The sequence below is a fragment of the Taudactylus pleione genome, unplaced genomic scaffold (genome assembly GCF_031769625.1).
Source record: "Taudactylus pleione unplaced genomic scaffold, aTauple2 ptg000314l, whole genome shotgun sequence".
NCBI classification, from domain to species: domain Eukaryota; kingdom Metazoa; phylum Chordata; class Amphibia; order Anura; family Myobatrachidae; genus Taudactylus; species Taudactylus pleione.
This window is the reverse complement of record NW_028284715.1, coordinates 12,731,050-12,757,345: the sequence shown is the minus strand read 5'-3', so window position 1 is coordinate 12,757,345 and position 26,296 is coordinate 12,731,050. Positions and strand designations below refer to the sequence as shown.

The 26,296-nt window shown below is 43.2% G+C and overlaps 1 protein-coding gene across 1 annotated transcript in view; it reads right to left on the bottom strand.

Moving 5' to 3' along the window:
* Positions 1–26,296, bottom strand: part of STK3 (serine/threonine kinase 3) — a 240,699-nt gene that overhangs the window by 71,707 nt on the left and 142,696 nt on the right. Inside the window, exons 8-9 of the mRNA XM_088442695.1 lie at positions 25,915–26,040; positions 14,666–14,861 (exon numbers count right to left, since the gene is read on the bottom strand). Of these exons, the coding sequence (XP_088298821.1) occupies positions 14,666–14,861; positions 25,915–26,040 (322 nt within the window). The remainder of the gene's footprint in view (positions 1–14,665; positions 14,862–25,914; positions 26,041–26,296) is intronic.

The window sequence follows — 26,296 nt, the reverse complement described above, 5'->3', positions numbered from 1 at the left end:
TGATAGATTTTGGTTGTACACACTGATAGATACCTATGATAGAATTTGGTTGTACACACTGATAGATATCTATGATAGATTTTGGTTGTACACACTGATAGATATCTATGATAGATTTTGGTTGTACACACTGATAGATATCTATGATAGATTTTGGTTGTACACACTGATAGATATCTATGATAGATGTATCAGTGAAGCTATCTTTTTACAATCAAATCTTTACAAAACCGTCCAAGTTGGCCTGCATGCATGAAAGACCATAGATATCGTTATCGTTCATTCGGGAACGCGCATCTTTGGTCGTTGTCAGGTTGGTGACTGCATAAAAGTGAACGATATAAACGATAACAATATGAACGATATCATTCAAATCGCTCATAACGTACAATACAGGACAAGGACATGGTTTGTACTTTGTACACATTGCTGCATAACACTCAAAATAAGCAGCAGGGAGTCAGCAATCAAGTGTTAGATGCCCTTGTGGGGAGTAATGGTGCATACACAAGGTCAGATTTTCTTATAGATTTGAACGATAAAGTTTAAAAAAATCGTTCAAATGTTCATATCTGAAAGAAAATCTGACGTGTCCCTGCAACGATGAACGATGCGCGTTCCCGTTTGTCAGATAACGATATCGGACGTGTTTGCAGTCAGATTTGGTCGATTTCATTCATTTTAATACAGGCTGAAATCATTCAATATTTGTAAAATCGTTGGAAAAATCGTTCATCTGACATATCTGACAGTGTATATGCACCAGAAGGAGTAGAAGAAAGTATACGGAGAAGCACATGAGGTGGGTTCCGGACTATAAACAGAAAGTAATTAGTTAGACAATGTCTAGATGGACACCATATGTTAGACAGTTAATAGTTAGACAAGTTTGACATAGACAAAAGTCAGACACACTAAAGTTGGACATGTAAAAAGTTCGACAGGTACAAAAGGACGACAGGGTCAAAAGTTTGACATGAAAAAGATTGACACAAAAATGGTCGACATTGTTTTATTTTTAAGATTAGGGTTAGGCACTTACCCCCACGGTTAGGGTTAGGCACCAGGAGGGAGGGTTAGGGTGCAGATTAGGACTTAAAAAAATAAATAAATAAAATTTTGTGTCGACCATTTTCATGTCGAACTTTTGACCCTGTCAAGCTTTTGTACCTGTCGAACTTTAATGTGTCTAACTTTTGTTTGTGTCTAACTATTGACGGTCTAACATCTGGTATCTATCTAGACATTGTCTAACTAACTGTCTATCTCTTATACCACAGCCCACGAGGGAAGAGGGCCCTGCTCGTGAGAGATTACATTTGGAATACAATAACTGTCAGTATGTAAAGTACTACATACATACATACATACATACATACATACATCTATATAATAAGTGAGAAAGCGTGTCTGTCTGTCCTTTATGTACAGCTAGAGTTTTGTACCTAACTCCACCAAACATGGCATGATGGTGTATTTTGACCAGGATCAGGTTTTTGTCTAGTTTTGAACTTCGTCAGGGACACTCTTAAATTACACAGATTCCAGGGCTGGCTCCAGGGGAAATTGGCAGTGTGCCAAAAACCTTTGGGAATGCTACAAAAATTAATTTTAACCTCACAGTCTGTTTTTTTCAAAGTGACCATATATATTAGTCAGCCGTCTGTGCTTTCATGCAAGGGTGTAACTAGATCTTTGGGGGCCACAAAGCAAGATCTTAAAAGAGCCAATCACAGAGGTAAAACACCACATACATTTGCCCATTCATGTTATGCCACAAAGTAGTGCCCCTTATACATTATGCCACACAGTAATGCCCTTTACAGATTATGCCACATAGTACTAGTGCCCCATATAACACATTATTCCACACAATAGTGCCTCTTACACATTATGGCGCACAGTAATTCCCCGTATAACATTATGTCCCGCCCCCCCCAGCAACTCACCTCCCCGTGTCCTCCCCCGTCCTCCATTAGCAGCCATCAAATCTGGATTTGGGGCCGGGCCGCCAGCTAATTGCAGCTGACGCACCGGCAGTCAGTGGCAGATATGGACAGAGAGCCAACGCAATTTGAATTTGGCGCCGGTCGCCAGCCAATCAGAGCTCGCGGACCAGCGGCCAATCAGGAGCAGCAACTGCTGATTGGCTGCCGGTCCACGAGCTCTGATTGCCTCACAACCAGCGGCGCTGTAATCAGCTGGCGGGTCGGCACCAAATCTATATCGGGCCCTTTTCGGTGGCCTTGACTGGACCGGCCCACCTTGTGTGCGTGACTGGGTGCGGCAGGCAACAGAGGTAGCTCGGGCACCATAGCAGCCGCACTCTCTGCCTCCACGGTAGTTACGCCACTGTCTGCATGCATATTAGCAAACAGTGGGGTCCTTTTCAGGATCAATGGAATGGGTTTATAGGTGAGCACAATGTAAAACAAATAAAAGCTGCAGGTGTGCTTTAGGGTCCAGTCTTCAACTCGGGCAATGCCGGGTATCCCAGCTACTACATTATAATTACAAAGTTATCAAATAATCATAGCAGGCATCAATAGGTTATATCAGATAAAACCACCACGGGAGATCTTGAGCAGAAGCAAAATGTTGGGGCTAAAATTTTCACCCCCCCATTTGTCATAAATAGTTTTTCATTTGTTTGTTGTATTGCAGAAAGACCAAGACTGCCAGAAAAACATCAACATTATCCAGCTTTTGACATAACACAATATAAAAAGATAGACCATACCCAGGACACTGACATATTTTCTTCTTAACTTTATTTTAGTTAGTTCCACCCAAAATTAAGGTTTTTGCTTTGGGTAGAATCAGCCTTTAAAGTTAATCCACAAATTTCATACAAGTTTGAGACTATATCTGTGCCTAATCACACAATATGGGCATTAGCGATTAGCTGCAGCTTAGCTAAAAGTAATAGATGTCCCCAGAAAACCTTTTAGGATTAATTTCATCACTTCATTCCAAGTTAAATTTAGAGCCCCCAAGGAAAACCGAGTGCATAGCACATTAACACAGGCAAGGAACAGAAACTGCAAGGACTGTTTCTCATGTGGAGAAAGCCTTCTCCTGAGAAAGCCTGGCAATTCCAAAAAATATTAATTGCTCATGAGATGGTTATAATAACTGGCGTGAACAAAGTTTTTAAGGAACAGAATATACATGAATGATCATGGTTATACCTTACAATACAAAAACAATGTGACTATAATCAGAGTAACTAACAGGGGGTCTAGCTGGTTACAGTACTGCCTTACTGGCTCCGCAGAGGTAGTGACGCGTCTGCACGGTAGAACTGCCTGTTCTCCAGGCACTTTCAGAAAACAGTGGTCTATACTGAGGGAAGAAGGGCACGCTGCTCCCTAAATCCAAGCAGTGGTTGGCACAGAGCTGGGGCCCTAGGGGCGGATTCAGAATTAGGAGCAAAGCAAAAAAAAAAATGTTAAAAAGTGACTTTATACCTTGGCAAAACCATACGGCTCTGCAAGTAGGGCAAATTTTAAATGCGCAGAGAGGGGAGCGTCCTAGTTAAAATCTAATCTATATTATTAAAGCGGTCCAATATTTAGTGGCTACATGCAAAAGCAACCAGTATTTACCCTGCATGCAAAAACAATACTACCCCTTTCACACTGCACTACCGGGTCACACCCGGGATTTCGTACATGGGTCTATCCTGGGTGTGACCCCTTTCAGGCTAGCAGGTTGATGCAGTCAAGTGCCGAATCGATGCTTGGAGAAGAGGTAATCTCCAAGCGCCGCCTCAGCCTATGCTGTGACCAGGGTTGAAATGCCGGGTTGCTCGACCCGGGTTATTTCAAAAGCTCCCTTTGACACTGAGCAATATCCTGGGTTGCTGCTCGTTCACGTAAAATAACCCTGGTTATTGCTGGCAGTGTGAAAGGGGTATTCGTGTACACCTTACATTGCAACATGGTTTGTCCAAGTGCAAAGTTACGTGTTTTGTTTGTTTGCTTGCTTTGCTCCCAAATCAGAGTTGACCCCCTAATGTGCAGAGTTCAAAAGCCCTTTCTAAAGCTACATACACCAGGATATTATAGATTCACTGGTATATTTACTAGAGATCGGTTTTTCAATCCTGCAGATTCCCTGTGGATTGAAGGGCTGGATTCAAAAGGGCAAAACAAGCAAACCCCCCCACCCCGATTTGTGTCTATTACTATTGCCCTTTTAGCCGACAGCGGTTTAGGAAACACGATCTTTAGTAAACACCCAAGATTGAAACGTGCTACATTAACCTGTAATGTAGCAGTTTCTATCTTGGGGGTTTATTTACTAAATAGGTTGTACAAACAATTGAGTACAATATATACAATGTATTAAGAACAATTATAAATATATTAAAAGCAGGGCCGTAGCTAGAGTAGTGTGGCCGGTGCCATCGCACAGGGCACCACAGGTCAAGGGGTGCTGTTTGGGCCTGTAAAATTTCTGTTTATCATTCTTGCTTGTAGCTTCCTCTTATTTCATCCCCAGCATCTCCTGGCTTCCCCTATCTCTTCCCTGGCCCTTCCCCATGAAGCCATGGCCCTTTTTTGGGTGCATGATGTCCCTTTGAAAAATGAGGGGGGGAGCCAATGCTATTTCTGGCACAGGGCACCAAAAAGTCTAGTTACTGCTCTGATTAAAAGTACAACAATAACTCACCAACAAGTCAAGAAAAGTTCTCAAACACTATCATAATATACCATAGTTCAGTACTAAGGACATTGTATTTATATGCATTTGAGTACTCTAGATGTCAGAATGATGTTCATTTTTCAATAAATATTATGTCATTTTATTATATATATGGGCATAGTTTTTTATTATTTGTGATATTAATGTTAAATGCTCTCCTCTTCAGCACTGTCTATGTTTACAGTTTAGCAGTAATAAGGACAGACTTTTTAAAAATGTATATTTAACAAAACAAATCCTGTTTTATTCAAATATAAGGTATCTATGTATCCAGATTTTGCACTGTGGCCAAATTGTCAACATCGTTAAACATCTAAGTGATAGCTGATTATTGGGACTGATTTATTCTACACTTGAGCAGAAGTGCTAATCCCATTTTCCTACGCATCATGTGAGAAAACTGTTTAGTGTTGTTTTCCATCAATACTTCTGAGTGATGTTATTGGAATGCGCCCGCTTCTCCTTTCCAAAATCATTTTAGCACGTAAATTCGAGAGGGATTAACACTGTGTATTAAAATGAAACGGGCACAGAATAATTTATTATTCCTGGAGCAAACGATGAGCTTAAGGCTTTAAGAGCAGAGACCCCAAGTGTAATGTATCTGAAAACAATTAATATATCACTTTAATTATTTACATCAACCCAGGAGCTTGTGGAAAAGCATACCTAAAGGACGATGAATTAAATACCACCCTTTTAAATGTAATGTTATACAAATCAAGGCACAGAATGAACATGTAAGACATTACAAATCAATGACAATAAGGCGAAGGTAACTTATAATGCTAATATGGCATGTAAATCCAATACTCTGATCTTTCAGCAGCACAAGTGAGGACCAAGAATCATGTGTAAGTAGTCGCTGACTACAGATTTATATTCCTGCAGGCATGGTACAATGAAAGGTGCGAAAACACTCAATTAGGGATCAGCCATCGATGTTAGTGCATGAGGATGGCATCATGGCTTTGCCTGGAGAATGTGCTAATGGGAAAGACTCAAACAGCAGGATTCACTGTACAGGGAGCGAGTGCTGGGTTCTATACAATGAATGAATGTTGACGTGCTGCAGCATAACTGCTGTGTGGTGTTTATTTTAAACAGATGGCCAGCAAAAAAAAAAAAGAAACAGTTTGGTAATATCTTTGTCAAGAGCCCTTATGTCCCCTGCTATTGTGACCGATCTCAATGGGAGAATGCCAGGTTAAAAGCAAAATCCAAGGTACAGATGAGGAATGATTTATATTAATGAATGAAAATGGCAGCGACACCCCCCCAGCATTACTTACTAGATTAAAACAGTCCATTGACCATAAAACAATATTAAGAAAAGCAATTCAGAACGCTCAGTAAACTACACCCAAAAACTAAATGTCAATCGGTAAATGAGAGACGGTAAAGACTATCTAGTGTACTACAAAGTCCAGAGGTCAAGGGTAAGTTGGAGATGGTGAGGTCAATGTGGAGTTGAACGCAAGTCGGCCATATTTGCTCCCACACTGTGTACACTGGGCCTAATTCAGACTTGTACGCAAACCCAATGGGTTGCGCACATATCTGATTGCTATAGATCAGCGCGCATGCAGGTCTCAATGTACGAGTACGCTGGCAGTGCCCCTGCAGACGTTTAGGGGATTGGGGGGGGGGGGGTCGGGCGTCCTGTGTTACCAAAGACTCTTTTCTGGGAGTGCCAAGGCCAGGACCTTACGACAGATTTTTACTGGCCCCGGCTGAGCAGTTCAGTTGCACATGAAAAAACTCAGGAATCGGTATGTAATGACGGCGGCAGCCCGCCGGGTCAGAATCCCGACAGCATCAGGTAAGTAGTGTGACACAGTCAGATTAGGGGTTCCCTCTCCTGGGTAGAAGGACTCCTTTCTTACACACACTCACAGCAGCAGGGAAGCAGCACACCAGTCTGGATGCAAGTACAAGCTGGTCGGTGCCAGTCTTTATTGTATAATGTCAGAAACAACATAAAGAAAACAAACATAAATCCTAGCCCTGTCGGGGCACTAACTTCACAGGTAGTTCCCTCACTACCAGAACCTGGCAGGGTCTAATGCCCTCACCAGCAACCAAGGCACAGCACAACACTTACAGTTAGGTTTTCAAGTGTCTCTGAGCAAACTCCCTGTCTGCTCTCCCAGGTGAGACACTCAGCCCTAAACACACTAGGCTTATATTGGCCACTCTCAGGTGGAAACCCTAACAAGCCTGTACCAGGCTGCGAGAACCAAAACCTGGAGTGGCCGTGGGTGGAGCCTCTCACCCACAACCCCCAGGTCCCAAACCGGCTTTTCAAAAAGCCGAGACTCAAGCCTGCTTCACTGCAGACTTTCTCCTGGGGATTTAAAACACATGAGACAGGAATCTGGGATAAATGTCCCTGTCACAGACCACTTTACCAGTGATCCTATCACAGTAGTCTAAGCCTCCCTTAGGGGTGCCTAACCGTAACTTCCACCCTTAGTGCCTAAACCTAACCCCCCCTCACTGCACCCTAAACTTAACCCTCCCGGGAGGGGGGGGGTCCCTAACGCTAAGCTCCCCCCGCAGCTACACGCACAGGCACCCGGCTTACCTTCGTTCAGTAAGCCGGGTGTAGGGATTTAGTAGTGGGGCTATCCTTGGTCCCATGTTGGGATGTGGCTGTCGGGATATCGGTGGGCGGGATAGTGCCCGTCTGTATCCTAACTACATCTCAAAAACTCAGGCTTACTCAGATGTTCAATGACTGTGGCCATCACAACTGATTCAGACGCAGCGCTGAGATCTGCAATGCTGTCAGATGGTGTCTTTTGTCCTCAGAGGCAACAATGAAAATAGCGTACAACTCTGCATCAGGCCCACTGTCTGTAATAGCTCTTGCATTGCGTGCACTTTAACAATGCAGATATTGGCTCGTATACATATCTCTGCGACAAAATGGCCCCCATCTGTACACAGATATCATTATTAGCTGTAGGCCCCATCTCTGGTGCTAAGCGTAGACACAACTCTGCATGGTCTCCAGTTCCATTTGACACTCCCTGGCTGAATTTGGTCTTTGCCCCGTAACTACACAGTCACACCCCTTCCGCTGCAATTGGAGATGCGGGAGAGTAGCATATGACTCGGCATCGCACATACTTCCATTCATTAAGCTCCAGAGCATGATCACAATGCAAAGATACACAAAATATGAGGGGGGTGCAATAAGTTTCAGGATGTGCAGGGCTTAGGTAGTATCGACACAATCTGTCTGGTTGTGAATGTAACCTCTGACTAAAGTTCTTGTGAAATTTCAGGGAACAGAACTGTATATAAGCAGCGCTGCGCACAGAAGAAGTCGCTTGTTCACTTCCTTTACGAACTCATCATGAAGCTCAACAGAGGCCACTGGAGAGCCATGATCTTCTACAATTACAAGAGTGACTTGCGACAGCAGGAGAGAGTTGACCGACTGCGAGCTGCCTTTAGAGAGGAAGCACCATCCCGACCACTGGGTTTGAGTGGTTTGCAGGATTTTGGCACGGGAGACGGTCCCTGGAACACGAGGAGCGCTGCGGCCGACCTGTGTCCGGCATCAGCGAGGATAACATTGCTGCAGTGCGGGCCATAGCTGAGGTGAGTGCCAGGGCGACTGTGGCCCAGTTTGAGAGGGAGATAGGCATCACATTGGGATCCATCCACACGATACTTCACGAATAGCTTAGCCTGAGCAAGGTTTCTGCATGCTGGGTGCCCCATTTGGGTGACATGCGAGCAAAAGAGGCTTGGGCGCCTTGGTGACGCAACATGCTGGCCAGGTTTGATAGCGGTTGGTCAAACTCTGGGGGATCAACAGTGGCGATGAACCCTGGATCTACAGTTTCGACCGCAAGACCAAACAACAGTCGTCACAGTGGACCGCAGTTGAAGATGCGCCACCACAGAAGCTATGATGTGAGAGCAAATGGTGGCTGTTTTTGTGGCCAAGACGGGTCAAGTAGCTACCGTACCACTCGTGCAGCAGTGCACCATCACTGGGAACTGGTACGCCAACGAATGTCTGTCGCACGTGCTGGAAGCCATTTCCAGGCGCTGTCCAAGAACTCACGCTCACGTCCAAGAACTCGCGTGGTGCCGTTCTCCATCACAACAATGCACCCGACGACAAGTCCAGGACAATGGTGGATTTTCTGGCTTATGGACGCATCCAGGAGCTTTGTTGACCAAACCTGGCCCCTAGCGACTTCTTCGACTTGTGCTCCCACAAATCAAGCGCAAGATGCGCTTGATTCATTTTGAGTCGCCAGAAGCTGCAGTGGAGACCTTCATCCAGCATGTAGAAGACATACCTACTTCTGACTGGTCCAGCTGCTTCACCAAGTGGTTTGAGCGCGTGCAACTTTGCAAATACTGCTCTGGTGAATACTTTGAAAATATGTAATGTTCACTTTGTTTGTAAATATTAATACTATTTGTGCATCCAGAAGATTATTGCAGACCTCGTACACTGGCAAAGTGGACTTACATTCACCTCTGCACCAGCCTCCTTATGTTCATTATGGGATAAGAAACAATAATGAAATAGCTATGCAACATTTTTACTTAATTAAAGGCTCAATTTCTGCAAAATTTAAAATGATCAGTCTTACCAAATACTATAATATATTTTCATTCAAACCGTTTTAGCTTTAGAGGGGTAAATGTGAAACAAAATGTGTATTTATTATTTATTACAAGTGACATAAGCTATATATGACTTCTTGGCTAGTGCATGTGTGTAATAATTTGCTCTTCATTTCCATCTAGTGGCTAAAGGAGTTACAGCTTCATTCCACTAGGACCCAGAGACCTTTATAATATCAGCCTTAAAAATGTTACACACAGCAAAACAAAATGTAAGGACTGCTCTTTTGCTGGATTTCCATTTCTAGAATCCTGCAGACTAGTATTTCAAAGGACAAAGGACAAGCAAAAATGAAAGTGATTCTTCACTGGCATTTTCTGCCAGAACGACAAACCCTGGAGGCATCTTTCCAAGTGTTCCTTTCTCTGTCTCCTATAAGTGGTAAAAAATCATTGACTCATCTTTTCCAACAAGAGATAAATGGAGTACTAACATAAGCCATTTTCCCGTGGTCCCAAAATTGGGAATGGTGGGTTTTTCAGAGGATGCATCTTCACCAAATGACTACCCAAGTGGAAGTATATCAAATGGTAAAATACAACCCCCTTAAGGGTGTTGTGTTTTAAGAAACCATTAACAGGGGAAAACAATTTAGCATAAATGACCAACAAATGACATAATATCTCATACATTAAGATGATAGAAAGGGAACAAGGGAAAACAATTTAGCATAAATGACCAAAAAGTTAAGGGCCCCATACATCTGTGATGGATTACCGCGATCCCGCGATGCTGCAACCCAGCATCGCAGAAATCCAACATGTTGGATTTTCCTGATTTGACGATCGCGATCAAAAAATTATCGTGATTGTCTAATTGGGGACATTTAACATGTAAAAATTCAGCGATCCTGCGACGGATCGCTGAACATCGGTGGTGGGTGGTCGGTGTTTACACCCAGAAACGCCGGCATTTCCCATCACATTGCTTCATCGCGACAATCCGTCGCAGATGTATGGGCAGCTTTACAAGATATCTCATATAGGAAGCTGATAGAAAAGAGTGCCATTATAAAGCCACAGCATGCATTCTTCCCAGGAATGTTTATTAGTAACCATATAATACATAATTCAAATAAAATTATGGCAGGTAATTTGTTCTTCAAATGCAGAAGCTGAGGAGGCTATAATAAATAAAAGCTGGTCCTGTTTTCACTTTGTGGATGTATGTTGATGTGTCTTGAAAATGTTTCTGAAAAGAATCGAAAGGTCGGCCTGCTATTAGATTGTTACAGAGTTATCCAACATCGGACCTCAAGGCACACTAACGGCCCAGGTGTTAAGGCTAGCTATGTTTGAGCACTGGTGACTTAATTAGTACCTCAGTTCTTTGGATTTAACCATCTGTGCTCAAGTATGGATACCCTTCAAAGCCTGGACTGTTGAGGCGCACATCCACATGCCGATAACACTGAACGATTGCACGATTACAACATCGTAATCGTGCAATGGCTCAGTAATCGGGCACAAATCGGGAACTTTTATGTAGGAAACGACCAGCGATGTGCGCTCCCGCTGGACGTTTCCAAACATCAATCAACAGCCGAACATGCTGGACAATCTGACGATAACGTCAGGTTGAGCATGTTAGGGGGATGATTGATGTGCCTACACTGAACGACTGCTCCATTAATGTGCCTTGAGGACCGAGGATGGGAAACGCTGCCTTATGGCTTTGATGGACATTTGCTTATGATAACAAAACTGCACCTTTTTGGATACTGTAAAATTTGTCGAGTGCCCGCTTCTCTATATACTTCTGGAAAATTTCTGGAAAAGATTTCTTGAAAATCTTAAGAGGATAAGCACCCCTTATGCTGATCACTATTACTCGAGTGTAAGCACATATCTATCTACTGTATATCTATGTATATAACTATGCAAGCCAATAAACGCTTACCTCATAGACTTCAATATTGGGAATGAACCTGAATAACCCTGCTGTTCCCACCATTGAAGTATATAGAGGAACGGATTATTGGCTAAGAGAGCTGGGGGCTCTCCGCTCTTAGCTAATGAACAGTCAGCCCATAGATTTCTATTGGAAACGTCACGGCTGACCCGTCATTTGGTAGGCACTGTCCTTAGAAAACAGTACTGTGTCCATGGACTTAGCAAACTTGTTTTTCTTATTTTACCAAGACCATGGATGCCTACATGGATCGAAGAGGACCTGAACCAAGTGGGAGGGTGGGAATGTTGTTTTTTTGTTTTTGTTTTGTTTTGTTTTTTTAACAGCGATTGGGGATTTTACTTTAAAAGGGGACAGACTGGCGCAAGGGACAAGGTAAGTATGTAGTGTGAGTGCAGGTATGTGTGAGTGAATGAGGGAATAAGTGAGTGTACTGTATGTGTAATAAAATAATACAACCTACGGTATGTGTCGTGTCATTATTGTAATATTTCTTTTGCAAGGGGACTAGAGGTACCAGCCGGCCCTTAATGCCCCACATGCTAGTACTTGTGGTTCTCCAAGTACCAGCGTGCGGGGGAAGGCTGGCTGGGACCTCTAGTCACCCTGTAAAAGACAATATTAGTTTAAATCTATTATTTAACACCATAAACCCAGCATCCAGTGGCCAGGGATGAGGGGGACAGCCCCGGGCTTCAGCCCCGTCCTGGGGTACCCTGGCCGCGGATTCCATCTCCCCAGGGATCCGTGGCCTGGCCTGATTTGCGTTGGGTGATGAATGTTTTTGCCGGGGGACCCCATGAAGTGTGTTCCCCCAGCTGCAGAATTACACCCCCTCTAGTAATAGCTCGCTGCTGGTTGTGGATAATACTGGGGGGTCCCCTACTCATTTTGTTCCCGTATTTCCACAACCAGGACAATCTCACAGAGCCTAGTGCTGGCTAATGAAAATATGGGGGAACCCTATGTCTATTTTCCCCCATATATTCACAACCAGGACCGGCTCACACAGCCCTGTGATGGTTGTGCTTTTGGGGGGACACCAAGTTGTTTTTTTAATATATATTTTTTTTACAGTTTCATACACTTTTAACTTACAGAAGCCTGCACAGATCTTACTGATCTGTGCAGGCTTCTGCTAAACTCGCACCTTGTAATGAAAGTCGCATCATAAGTTGCGAGTTTTCACCCACAATCACACTTGCATTTCTTAGACACACGCACACTACAATTCGCAAGCTATTATGAACAAACTCACATCATACTCGGGGCCTTATTCAGCAGTGTACGCGCTGCACTGCTGAACGCAGATTCCCGATGTTCAGGAATCTTCACCGGTGCATGACCCGTTCTGAGTATATGCAGAACGGGTATGCGATACCGCTCGCAGACTGGCAGTGATTGACCGGCTGCTGCAGTTTGTGGGTGGGGAGGGGGCGGCGATGGCCTCAGTTTCCTGAAACGGAGGTGTGTCGCCGCCATTGGAGGGGAGGGAAGAAGCCAGATTCTCCGTCAGTTGACCGAGATTTCCTGGCCTCTTCCTCTCAACTGCGGCGGCCGGCTGCGTGACCCCATGGGTCACCTTAGCGGCCGATGTTACGCAGATTATCCAATGCTGCGTTGGCTAACGCAGTTCGGATAAGTAATGGACAGGAGGCATGTTGCCTCCTGTGCATTACCATACCTGCAAGGGTCGCAACTTAAAAGCTGCCTGCGTGCAGCTTTATAATTGTGATCCTTGCTGATTCAGACCCTCACTGCAAAGTGATGCGTAATCGCACAAAAACTCGGACTCTTTTAAATATACCCCTTGGTGTCACATCTAATTGGGGATTTTAAAAGGTGACCAGAGCACTAATCCCTCACTCAGCTCTGAAGAGAGCTGACTGCAGTCCTGAGTGGCGCATATTTAGAACAGTCCCCCAGAATCTACAGCAGGATTTCTGGGACCCTACCTAAGTTTTGTTATATAACCCGGTGATGCACTGTTCTGGCCATGTTGTGCAGTTTGTGTGCAGGAAAGTGAAGGCGGCATGTAATGTGCACAAAACAGTGAGAAAGCTCTGCATGTCACATAACTGGGTTGTGGTGCACCACATAAATACAGGGTATTCCTCGGCTAGGAGGCTTAATGTGTACCTAGCTTTAAAAGTACAGGCTGTGCAAATACAACGTACACTCATTAATTTGCATTTGATTCTTGAGAAAATAATCCATGAAACTCTGCTCCTAATATTTTATGCATTATTTCAATTAGTGGCTGGAATGGGCTGAAGATCCAGGGATCTCAGGTGACCATTCAAAGTCAGACACAGCAACGCCTTACTGCTTGATGATATTTCAAAATGTTCCCGGGAACCACTCCTAGCAGTACCTGGGACATTCCCCCCTCTCCCTAACAGGAATATTTATGTGCGTCCAGGGGAGAGACAACGTCATGCAGATATGTGAAGTGGCGAATGCAGAAGAAATTATACGGCTGAAACACACAGTAAATGTGACATACATTTATTTATATGTTGTCTGTTCAGGTATTGGTTACGTGTGAAGTTATGTTTAGGTTACAAACATGTTTTTATAGCTTTACAGCTAGCTGCTAAATGCGTGGATAGGATTCGTATGATCGATTGGTGTGACCTCAGCGGATCTGGTGAGCACTCACAAATAGGAACCGCTCATAAATCTGACAGTAATTTATTTATTGCCTGTTTTTCACATTTACCAGGAAAGAAGTTGGGAGAACTGTTCTATGGGACACTTTAGAGCAGGGGTCTTCAACCTTGGCCCTCCAGCTGCAGTGGAACTACACATCCCAGCATGCACTACCATAGTTTTAGCATGCTGTAATATCAAAAAGGTGGCAGTGCATGCTGGGATGTGTAGTTCCACAGCAGCTGGAGGGCCAAGGTTGAAGACCCCTGCTTTAGAGCAATAAGTATGCTAAAACTATTGCTGTAGCACTTTGTATATATAACGTCAAAGGTTTGTCCAAAGGGGGAGGTAGTGGAAATCCTGGCTGATGGAATGTCGGCGCTCGGAATCCCGACACCAGTCAGAATCCCTGTGCCGGCGGTAAGTAGTGGGGATAGGGGTTAGGGTTTGGCACTGGGGGGGGGTGGAGGATTAGATTTAGGAACTAGGGGGAGGTTAGGGTGCGGGGAGAGTGTTAGGATTCTTATCGACAAGTGTCTGTATCCTAACCATGTTGGGATGGCAGGGTCGGGATCCCGAGCGTCGGCATCACGAGCGTCGGCATCCCGTACTCAACCCATCCAAAGGAGGTGGTAGAGGACACGTCGGGGAAAAAAAAAAACCTGCAAAACATCAATATAGCCCTTAAACGTATCCTCTATGATGTCACCGACCATTGACAATATAACCTACTTTTCATAGTGCCATCTTCCTCCTCCTCTTCCTCATCGCTGTTTATCACCATGGTGCCCAAGTCGGACTCCAGCATGGTGCTGTTATGTTCGATCATGGTCTGGGCACCTTCGCTCATCGTGCTGGCCGCTCTCATGGTGCCAGCGCTCTCAGAGCTAGTCTTGACCATGGTGTGAGAGTCAAGCTCGTCCTCCTCCTAGACAAAGAAAACGACATGACACGAAGGGTTACTGAGCAGAACAATTGCCTGATTAGCTTTTATGGAAACACTTTGAAATATATTCCCGAGAATAAAGATCAGTTTATATAAGATTTTTTTTACCCCGTAACCACATCAAGAAAACCTCAAACCGTCATATAAATACTAAAGGTCCCATGCTGGAAAACATTGAACTTTAACCACATGTTTTATTAGTTTGACTACTTCTCTGGGTCATAATTTACAATTAGAGCCCAGCAAAGACAGTAGGATTGGCGAGAACACCGGGAGGCACCTTTACTCTGCAAACATTAAGTGTGATGTCAATTTATGGACGCTGCCATATTTTACTGCTCTCTCATCCCAAAAAACAAGCAAGTCATTTTTAGTAACAGAAAGGTCTGCGCAGCAGATGCTGGGGGATTGTTGAAAAGAACATATTCCAGCATTGGACAGAACAGCATTTCCAATCAGTGGCAGTAATGTTCCTGGAATGCAAAGCCGAATTGATGATAATCCAGTGTATGATTCATAAGCCCCATATGGAGCACAAATATTTGAAAACAAAAGAAAGTCATTGCATCTCCCACACATTTCAGATAGACTTTTAATGAGGCACTATTTGAGAGGACAGCAATTAACCAGTGAATAGAATTAAGAAACTGATTTACGGTGGAGAGATCTTGGGCATTTGCAGAAAGTGTGTAAATAACGGTATCTACAAAACACGAAGCGGAGGGCATTATGTCTAGGAACAGACAGGCAATTTAGACGATTGCTGAATTACGAGTCCGGACTAAGGAGCCAGCTCTGAATCTGTTAAAGATGGTACGGAAAACTGGTAATCTATGTTCCACTGAACCTGCATAGACACAAATCCACCTGGCTGAGCAATGCAGATGTCTCTCTCAAATTGGAATTCATTGGGTTTATTTGGTTTGTGTATTACGTAACAATTTATATACATCAGTCATTTGCGAGTTGTGCACCCAAGCTGCAAAAGCCATAGCACAAACCACCCGTTCCCAGATTTGGACTGGATTAGCGCTCAACCAGTGCAATGAGATAAACAAATCCACCGTTGGCAGTGCGGCTGACGTAGTGGTTAGCATTGCTGCGTCACATCACTGAGGTCTTGTGTTGGATTCCCACCAAGTCACTGCCTGTGTGGAGTTTGTATGCACTCTGTTTTTGTGTGGGTTTCCTCCCACAACCCAAAATCATACTGTTAGGTTAATTGTACAGCCAAGGCCAAAAGTTTTGAGAATGACACAAGTATTGGTTATCACAAAGTTTGCTGCTTCAGTGTTTTTAGACCTTTTTGTAAGATGTTACTATGGTATATTGAAGTAACATTACAAGCATTTCATAAGTGTCAAAGGCTTTTATTGACAATTACATTAAGTTCATGAAAGAGTCAATATTTGCAGTATTGACTCTTCGTTTTCAAGACCTCTGCAATTCGCCCTGGCATGCTGTCAATCAACTTCTGGGCCACCTACTGACTGATGGCCGCCCATTCTTGCCTAATCAATGCTTGGAGATTGTCAGAATTTGTGGGTTTTTGTTTGTCCACCCACCTCAATGGGATTAAGGTCTGGGGAGTTTCCTGGCCATGGATCCAAAATTTAGATGATTTGTTCCCCGAGCCACTTAGTTATCACTTTTGCCTTATGGCAAGGTGCTTCCATCATGCTGGAAAAGGCTGTTCTTGGATGGTTAGGAGAAGTTGCTCTTGGAGGATGTTTTGGTACCTTTCTTTATTCATGGCTGTGTTCTTACACAAAATTGTGAGTGAGCCCACTCCCTTGGCTGAGAAGCAACCCCACACATGAATGGTCTCAGGATGCTTTACTGTTGGCATGACACAGGACGAAGACTTTTGCAGGATGGCCTGGTGTCAAGAAGGGCAGCAAAGAAGCCACTTCTCTCCAGGAAAAACATCAGGGACAGACTGATATTCTGAAAAAAGGTACAGGGATTGGACTGCTGAGGACTGGGGTTAAGTTATTTTCTATGATGAATCCCCTTTCACATTGTTTGGGGTTATCTGTAAAAACACCTGTCCGGAGAACAAAAGGTGAGCGCTACCATCAGTCCTGTGTCATGCCAACAGTAAAGCATTCTGAGACCATTCATGTGTGGGGTTGCTTCTCAACCAAGGGAGTGGGCTCATTCACAATTTTGCCTAAGAACACAGCCATGGATAAAGAATGGTACCGAAAACATCCTCCAAGAGCAACTTCTCCCAACCATCCAAGAACAGTTTGGTGAGGAACAATGCCTTTTCCAGCATGACAGTTATCACTTTTGCCTTATGGCAAGGTGCTCCAAGTGGCTCTGGGAACAAAACATCGACATTTTGGGTCCATGGCCAGGAAACTCCCTAGTCCTTAATCCCATTGAGAACTTGTGGTCAATCCTCAAGAGGCGGATGGACAAAAAAAAACCCCACGAATTCTGACAAACTCCAAGCATTGATTAGGCAAGAATGGGCGGCCATCAGTCAGTATGTGGCCCAGAAGTTGATTGATAGCATGCCAGGGCGAATTGCAGAGGTCTTGAAAACGAAGGGTCAACACTGCAAATATTGCCTCTTTGCATAAACTTAATGTAATTGTCAATAAAAGCCTTTGACACCTATGAAATGCTTGTAATGTTACTTCAGTATATCATAGTAACATCTGACAAAAAGGTCTAAAAACACTGAAGCAGCAAACTTTGTTAAAACCAATACTTGTGTCATTCTCAAAACTTTTGGCCATGGCTGTACTCTAGGGCAGTTCAAATAATCTCTGTAAAGCTCTGCGGAACATTTATGCGCTTTACAAATGAGGGTTGATTAAGAGTAGATGGAGAGAATTAATTTTGCCTGTAGTGCACAATGCATTCATAAGACTGTGCCTCATTTACCGTAACGGTCTGACAAATGAAGACGACTGTACTATTGCCATTATCTGTGCAGGTGAGCCGCTAGTTTCCAAAACCAGTAGTTACTGAGACAGAGCGCATCCCTGACTCCGCAGTCGGTGCTGTAACACTAGTGGTAGCAGTGCCTGATATGCCTCCTGTGACACGACCACCCCCAAGGGAGGGATTAGGCAGCAATGATGAGAACAATGTGTCAGATTTTGTTTGCTGTACAGGACAAACAAATTTCTCAGCAGTATATATTCCAATAATGGTTATATGAAAAGACAGCCAGCAATTAAGAATGGATTGAACAGTCAAGTATGTCCGAGCTCCCCTCATCTGCATTGTTTCCCAAACCACGACGCTGCCAAACTGGCAGTGTGCTGTTCTTTGTCAGATGGTCTGAGTTAGATGACCGTGTGCGATATCCTAATTACTTTTACAGTGTGTTCCTGCCTGTCCTTGGGTTCTCATTCTCTTGCAAAATTTTTTTTAATCATTGGAAACAGAAAGGAAGAGGGGAGAACTCGTGATGCCGATAAACTAATTGGCGCAGGATCCCAAGCGTTGCGAGAAAGGACGACCATGGCGTGGCGTTAAATATGACCACGATTTTCAATTGGCATCAAGGGAACGGTTTCACAACTTTTTTTTAAATTAAAATATCTGCAGAATGAACAAACCCAATTATTTAATTTTTTTATATTATTATAATATGATATTTTTGCGGTATTATGCAGGACTTCTACCAGTTAATAGGAAAAAAAAAAAGCCTACGTTAAGACAAAAAAAAACAGACATAAGCAATAAAACATGAAGGTAAAACACATGTGGATGTGGCACATAGAGATACTCTTCCTCTCCATCGTGTGCCATTGGCATGTTATGCAAATAAGTCAGGAGGCCACACCCAGCAGGCATCCCGCTGCTATAAGAAAAGACGGCCCCTGCTCTAATGTAGGGAATGGACTGAAACAGGAATGACAATAGCTTCTGTTTTTACCAGTGTTCTATGTACACTTCAATCAAATACATTTGATTGACGTATTCAAGTGACCTTGTCATCCTCACGCAAACCATATGGATGTGTAACACATACAATATTTATAATCCAAACAAGACAATGCTACTTCCATTCGCTACACACAGAAAGGAGAAGTGGCAGAGTACACACAGATACGCATATAGACAGACTGTATACAGATGTGTCCTTACACATCTATGCTGCAGTCGCTCCAAAAAGCCCCACTTGGCACGCCTGGTCCCGTGAGACTCTGCTAACACCGGGCATCCTTTTGGCATCTATTTTTGCAGAAAATTGTGATGGGAACGTACCAGCAGACTGCGCCGATTAATTTCATATGTGACTCTTGAGTGCGACTGAGTCTCTGGATCTGTATACAAAGTGCTACAATGTAGCGGACACAGCTTTTTTCATTCCAAGTTCCGTTGTGCTTCATATACAGACTCCGGTGCACACCGATATTCAAGTGTCTGATATAAAATTAATCAGATTGTTACAAAATGTAAAGGAAAACCCGAACCAGGTTAAATTTAGTATAGAAGTGAATAAAGAGTAATCCTATGCCTGTACAATTAGTCTTCACTACTTTATTAGACTATGCATACTAGCTATAGGTAGGTGCTACCCATTGATTCAGAAAGTGATGAGTTTATATGTATATAGAGAAAAAAAGGAATCAACTTCAAAGTGGGTTCACATTTTATTATAAAATTAATCAGCACAGTCTGCTGGTGCATCCTAGTCGCGTCACATTGGAGCTTAGAAGCATTTTCGGCAAGAAAGACGCCAGACGCCAGCAGTCTCATGGGACCTGGTGGCTCACTCCAGGCAAGTCGCGCTATGTGGCGTATTGAGGTTAGAAATATTAGGACACACCTGTAATACTACAAAAGATCAGCACGGTGACACAGGAACTGTAATTTTGCAAAGGAATTAAAAATGTAAGCAAATAATTTTAAATATATGCAACTATGAAAAATGCATGTGGAATAATAATTAAAAATAACTATTTCTGCAGACGGCAGCTGCAAAACAAATAGCAGGTTTTGTAATCATGCCGGCATTTCACTTAAGTAGGTTTACCTTCATTATAGTCAAAAATAGGTACATTTGGCCATTTATTGAACAGATGTAATGCACATTGTTTAAAGTACTAATGAGGAATAAATGGTTGTGTATATATGGTCAGCACAGTGGCAATGTGGACAGCATTACTGCATCACAGCACTGAGCTCACGGGTTTGATCCCAGCCAGGGCCCCATCTATGTGGAGTTTGCATGTTCCCCTTTATCACGTGGGTTTCCATCGGGTGCTCCGGTCTCCTCCCACAAGGCAGAAACATACTGGTACGTTAAATGGCCTCTGACCATAACAAACAAATAAATAACCCCAGTTTGTGTATCCAAGTAATAGGGAATATAGATTGCAAGCTCCGCTGTGGCAGGGGCTGATGAGAATGACTAAATAGTCTGAGTTAAATAAATAACAGTTAAGAAATAAGAAAATGTATTTGCTTTTTAAAAACATAAGTGCTACATGTACACTAAATGTATGCAGTTCATTTAAGTAACACATGAGGGTGCCACAGACAACAAAGTAATGGAAATTAGAACTCTGCTAGAAGAGGTCAATTTCACAGCTGAGGACAGTGATTTTACTGTGGAGGGAACTTCTTAAGCTGAAAAGTCATCTAGTTTCGTCAGCATCTAGACCAGTGTTGGCTAACCTTGACACTCCAGCTGTTATGGAACTACATAACCCAGCATGCACTGCTACAGTTTTGCTATTAGAGCATGCTAAAACTGTGGCAGGCCATGCTGGGATATATAGTTCCACAACAGCTGGAGTGTCAAGGTTAGCCAACACTGATCTAGACAGTAAGTAATAATAACAAATATTGCGATTGATATTCAAAGGAGGAGAAGAGAGGAAAAGGCTGATAAATATCAGTGTAGAGTGAACCTGTATTTACTTGTCAGAAATCTATCTGCGCTTTAATTTCAAAATCTACTGTAATAAGTATATGAGGGTCAGCCTAGTGGTTTCCTAATGGGCTTGGGCTGACCATGATTTCCATGGTATTCCACTACTTACTGGCATATCTTATCAGTGGAGTCCCTACACCAGTGTTTCTCAAACCCGGTCCTCATGGAACCCTAACAGTGCATGTTTTCCAGATCATCTAGCTGGAGCACAGGTGTGTTAACGGACTAACACAATAGATCTACAGGTTGTACTAATTAATACTGAGGGTACCTTGAAAGCACGCACCTTTAGGGTTCCATGAAGGCAAATACTGCCCTACGCCATACTCTGATTCAAGATATTGAAATATACAGTGCCTTGCAAAAGTATTCACACCCTTTGCATTTTTCATGTTTTGTTTTGTTGCCTCACAACCTGGAATTAAAATGGACTGTTTGAAGGTGTGCATCATTTCATTCACAGAACATGCCTACAACTGTGAAGTTGTGTTTTTTTTTTATATTGTGAATCAAACAACATTTAGGACAACATAACCGAAAACTTCAGCGTGCATAACTATTCACCCCCCCTAAAGTCAGTACTTTGTCGAGCCACCTTGTGCGTCAATTATTGCTGTAAGTCGCTTTGGATAAGTCTCTATGAGCTTGCCACATCTTGCCCCTGGGATTTTTGCCCATTCCTCAAGGCAAAACTGCTTCAGCTCCTTCATGTTGGATGGTTTCCGCTTGTGAACAGCAATCTTCAAGTCTGACCACAGATTTGACCATAGATTCTCAATTGGATTGAGATCTGGGTTTTGACTAGGCCATTCCAACACATTTAAATGTTTCCCCTTAAACCACTCGAGTGTTGCTTTAGCAGTATGCTTCGGGTCATTGTCCTGCTGGAAGGTGAACCTCCGTCCCAGTCTCAAATCACAGGCAGACAAACAGGTTTTGCTCAAGAATATCCCTGTATTTAGCACCATCCATCTTTCCCTCGACTCAAATCAGTTTCCCAGTCCCTGCTGCTGAAAAAAATCCCCACAGCATGATGCTGCCACCACCATGTTTCATTGTGGGGATGGTGTTCTTGGGGTGATGGGATATGTTGGGTTTGCGCCAGACATAGCATTTTCCTTGGTGGCTGAAAAGTTAAATTTTAGTCTCATCTGACCAGAGCACCTTCCTCCATACATTTGTAGAGTCGCCCACATGACTCAAATCTTGTCGTCTTATTTTTATCACTAAGTAATGGCTTTTTTCTGGCCACTCTTCCATAAAGCCCAGCTCTATGGAGTGTACGGCTTATTGTGGTCACATGCACAGATACACCAGTCTCTGTTGAGGAACTCTGCAGCTCCTTCAGGGTTACCTTTGGTCTCTGTGCTGCCTCTCTGATGAATGCCCTCCTTGCCCGGTCTGTGAGATTTGGTGGCCGGCCCTCTCTTGGCAGGTTTGTTGTGGTACCATGCTTTTCCATTTGATGATGGATTTGGTGCTGCTCCGGGGGATCATCAAAGATTTTAATATTTTTTTATAACCCAACCCAGAATTGTACTTCTCAGCAACTTTGTCCCTGACTTGTTTGGAGAGCTCCTTGGTCTTCATGGTGTGATGCCTCTTGCTTAGTGGTGTTGCAGCCTCTGGGGCCTTTCAGAAACAGTGTGTTTATACTAACAGATCATGTGACACTTAGATTTCACACAGGTGGACTTCATTTCACTAATTATATGACCTGAAGGTAATTGGTTGCAACAGAACTTTTGAGGGGCTTCATAGCAAAGAGGGTGATTACATATGCACATGCCAATTTTCAGAAATTTATTTAAAAAAGATTCTTTTTTATATACATTTTTCTCTTTTCACTTCACCAAATTAGACTATTTTGTGCAGATCCATCACATAGAATTCAGATAAAAAAAAAATAAAAAATTACGGGTTGTAATGTAACAAAAAAGGTAAAAAGCCAAGGGGGGTGAATACTTTGGCAAGGCACTGTATATATCACTAAATCTGTGAAAGAAGTGCTCTGACGCAGTGATTTCGGCTTTGTCTCACACCAAATTCGTTTGTGCTTCAGCTGCAACTTTGTACGTGTTTAAAACTTGTTCTTGAACAAATAAAGTTGCAGCCCAGCGTCTCTAGTGCACTTTGAGTGGTGTTTTGCTGCGAGTGCGATGCAAATAAGACACAAAGGGCGGTTTAGTGGCAGTTTCTAAGTGACACCAAAACCGCTGACTATTAATTTTAGCCCTAGCCATGCTCTATTCTACTCTAAAATGTGTTTTGACGGTGGTTTTGCAGCGGTTTTGAAGCAGTTTTGGCCTTAGTAAATCTGTGGATAGCAAAACCACTGCCAAACCGCCACAAAAATGCCGGGCTTTAGAACCCGCCTCTTAGTAATTTTGCCCAAAATGTGCAGTACAAGACCATGCGCGCTACACCTCTCGGAGCAGTTCAGTTGTTCAGGCGTCTCGCACCGTGTGGCGTATAGGCGCTAGGTGTATGAGGACACATCTGTACAAGTTCTAGCAAGGCCTGGACATATAAACTTAATACAGTAAATCACATAATATAAATCATAGTATTAGTAAAAAATTTAAAAAAAAAAAAAAAAGGTAAGAATTATTTAGATTATATGTTGCAATTCTTCATTTTAATATTAGAGAAAAATCTCCAAAAAAATTTTCTTTAAAAAGTTTGGTTAGAAAATCAGGATAGAAACAGAGGCAGAATGAATTGAAAAACATTTAATAGTATGCACAATTTATTTGCCTTTTTATACTATTTTTTTAATACTTATATCTGAAAATGCCGCCTTAAGGGCAGAGTATGTAGGGTTTTGTTTTTTTTTAAACATTTCTTTATTTAACCTCATATTGTATGGCAATTAAAAAAAATATAAAAAATACTTCTTGGGATTTAAATAAATTGCATCTATTTGCAAGCACTTCTGCATACGTACATTAAACATGAATTTATAATGGAATATACTTGTAGAGAATATGGCTTCCATTTTAAGGAGCTTTTTAATTTTTACCCTCATTTTGGTTGGTCATGTTTATAAAACCTGCAGGGAGTTCAACCTTTCCTTTAAATGTCATAATTGGGAATGCACATGTGTGAGGGGGGGTCAACTTTTCAATGGGCATTCTTTCTATTTTTCCAGTAGCCGCGTGGCTATTTAGCACACCTACACAAAAATAAATTTAAAATAATAATAACAAAGAACATTGACGGCAAAGCCATAGAACAGACAGTGTTCCTGCGCAGGGTGCACGCGTTCAAGAGAGCAGGTTATTTATTCTTAACGGATTTAAAATATATTATCGGTCTGAACGGTGTGATGGAAACCTCTTGTGACAGGCTGACATGTTATGATAGGTGCTCAGGTAAGTAAACAGATTTTTTTAATTAGCTGAAAACGGCAAGCAAAGTATTCTACTGGGGGGGTAATGGAGATCTGAAAGTTTAAATGTTAGTTTAAGCATACTGACTAAGACTGGCCCCCTTCTAGAGAATTTTAATTTTTTTGGATAGGATTTTGATTCAGGAGGTCAAGCAGCTGTGCGGTGGAATGTATCACAATCAAACCTCAGTTCATGACAGCTTGCAGGGAATACGGCCAGATATTTATTACCTTAAAGAACAGGGTCATTCTGCTTTGTGTTTCAGAAATGTTGCTGCATATTTAGGCTTATTTTAGCCTCACACGTCTCTATGGCTTTTACCCTTTATTAAGGAGAACACGTGCTATACATAGAGGTAAAATCTGTTCATTAACAGATATTTATAGAGCGCACACATATTGCGCAGTGCTTTACAGAGAACAGTTCAGTCATTCACATCAGTCCCTGCCCACAGAGGAGCTTACACTCTATATCCCCTGTCACATGGACACGCATACACACAGAAGTAAAAAAGATTTTTTGTCAGAAGCCAATTAAGCTACCAATATGTTTTTGGATTGTGGGAGGAAACCCACGCAAACACAGGAGAACATACCAGCTCCACACAGATAGTGCCTTGGTGTGGAATTGAATCCAAGACCTCAGAGATGTGAGGCAGCAAGTTAGCCATTGTACCACCACGCTGCCGCAAAATTATGGGTATGTACGCACTGTCCTTTTAAATACGGGACATGAACACGAACAAAAGTGACTTAGTAAATAGACACCTGAAGGTGCCCACACACATAGCGATATTTTACACGATCTGGCCGATTCCGACGAATCGTGACAACAGATCGTGTAAAATATGGCCAATTCGTGAGGAAATCGTGAGTCCTAACTCACGATCACGATGCGCGTCCCAGCTGGTCGCACATCGCATCGTCAGATCTGCCGTGCAGTAGGGCAGATCTGACAATCTGGGACAAAATGCACTGGGGAAAAAAAAAGTTAAGAAGTACGATAGATCTTATGCTTTTTACTCCAAATCGTGTGTAGGAGCTGCCGGGGGAGAGTTCAGGGGAAATCGCACACATCGTGGGATCGTGTGCAGATCGGTATGTGTGTGGGCACCTTGAGGCTTGATTAACTGCTCTGGACAGAAACAGACTTTTGGCAACTAGAGGTCCTTGTAGTGTGAAAGCACTTTAGCTCCATAACAGCTGAAGAACCACTGATTGCCCAACTGTGGAGTTTTATTTTTACCAAGATTTTAGAAAACATAGCGTTCCCGCTAGGCTGTTTTAGCGGGGCGCGGCGCCCTGCCCTCCTTCTGGAGGGCAAAAAGCACCCTGCCCACCAGGAGGAGAGCAAAAAGCGCCCTGCCCTAACAGCCTGTGGGAGCCGTTCTCACCCGCGGGACGCAGTGTCCCGCGGGTGGAGAAACATGCGGTGACCCAGTCACCGCCGGACAATAGACGCCGGGCGCATGCGCCCGGCATCTATTCTCACTGTCTGCGGGGCTTGGGGGCTGCCCGGCGTGTCCGTAAGTGCCGGGCACGCCCCCAAGAGTGACGAAAAGGGGACGCGTCTTATAGACACGCCCCCTTTTCCAATGACCATGCCCGTTCTTGGTCGCGCGCGCCGAAGGCGCGCGCACGGGCATGCCCTCTCTAGCTCCGGCGCCCTGCCTCCCGTCGGAGCTAGAGCGAACACTAAAACATATATTATTATAATATATATAAAAAAGACATACTGAATTTTCATCTTCCTCTTCAAGTTCCCTCTGCTGCTCCTCGTGCCTTTTTGCCTTAATGTCCATCGCTTCTGTGATGAGGTCTCGGAGAATCGACACAGGTTTAGCATTTTTGATAAATGTGTGCTATGGAAAAATAAAGAGAGAGAGATTATGTGCGTCGCATTGCAAAATCTGAACCAGGTGTCATTATACTACTTCCGCTGGGGCTTATTCTGAGTTGTATGTAGCTGCGTTCTGGATTTGAACCCTAGTATGTTAGGGACCTACGTTAAAGAGCTTACCTGGATATGGTGGGTAGGCCCATAACCTTGGCCATGATTATGCTAAAAACCTCTATGGATTGGAAAATATAATTGCATTTATATATTATCAGTAATCT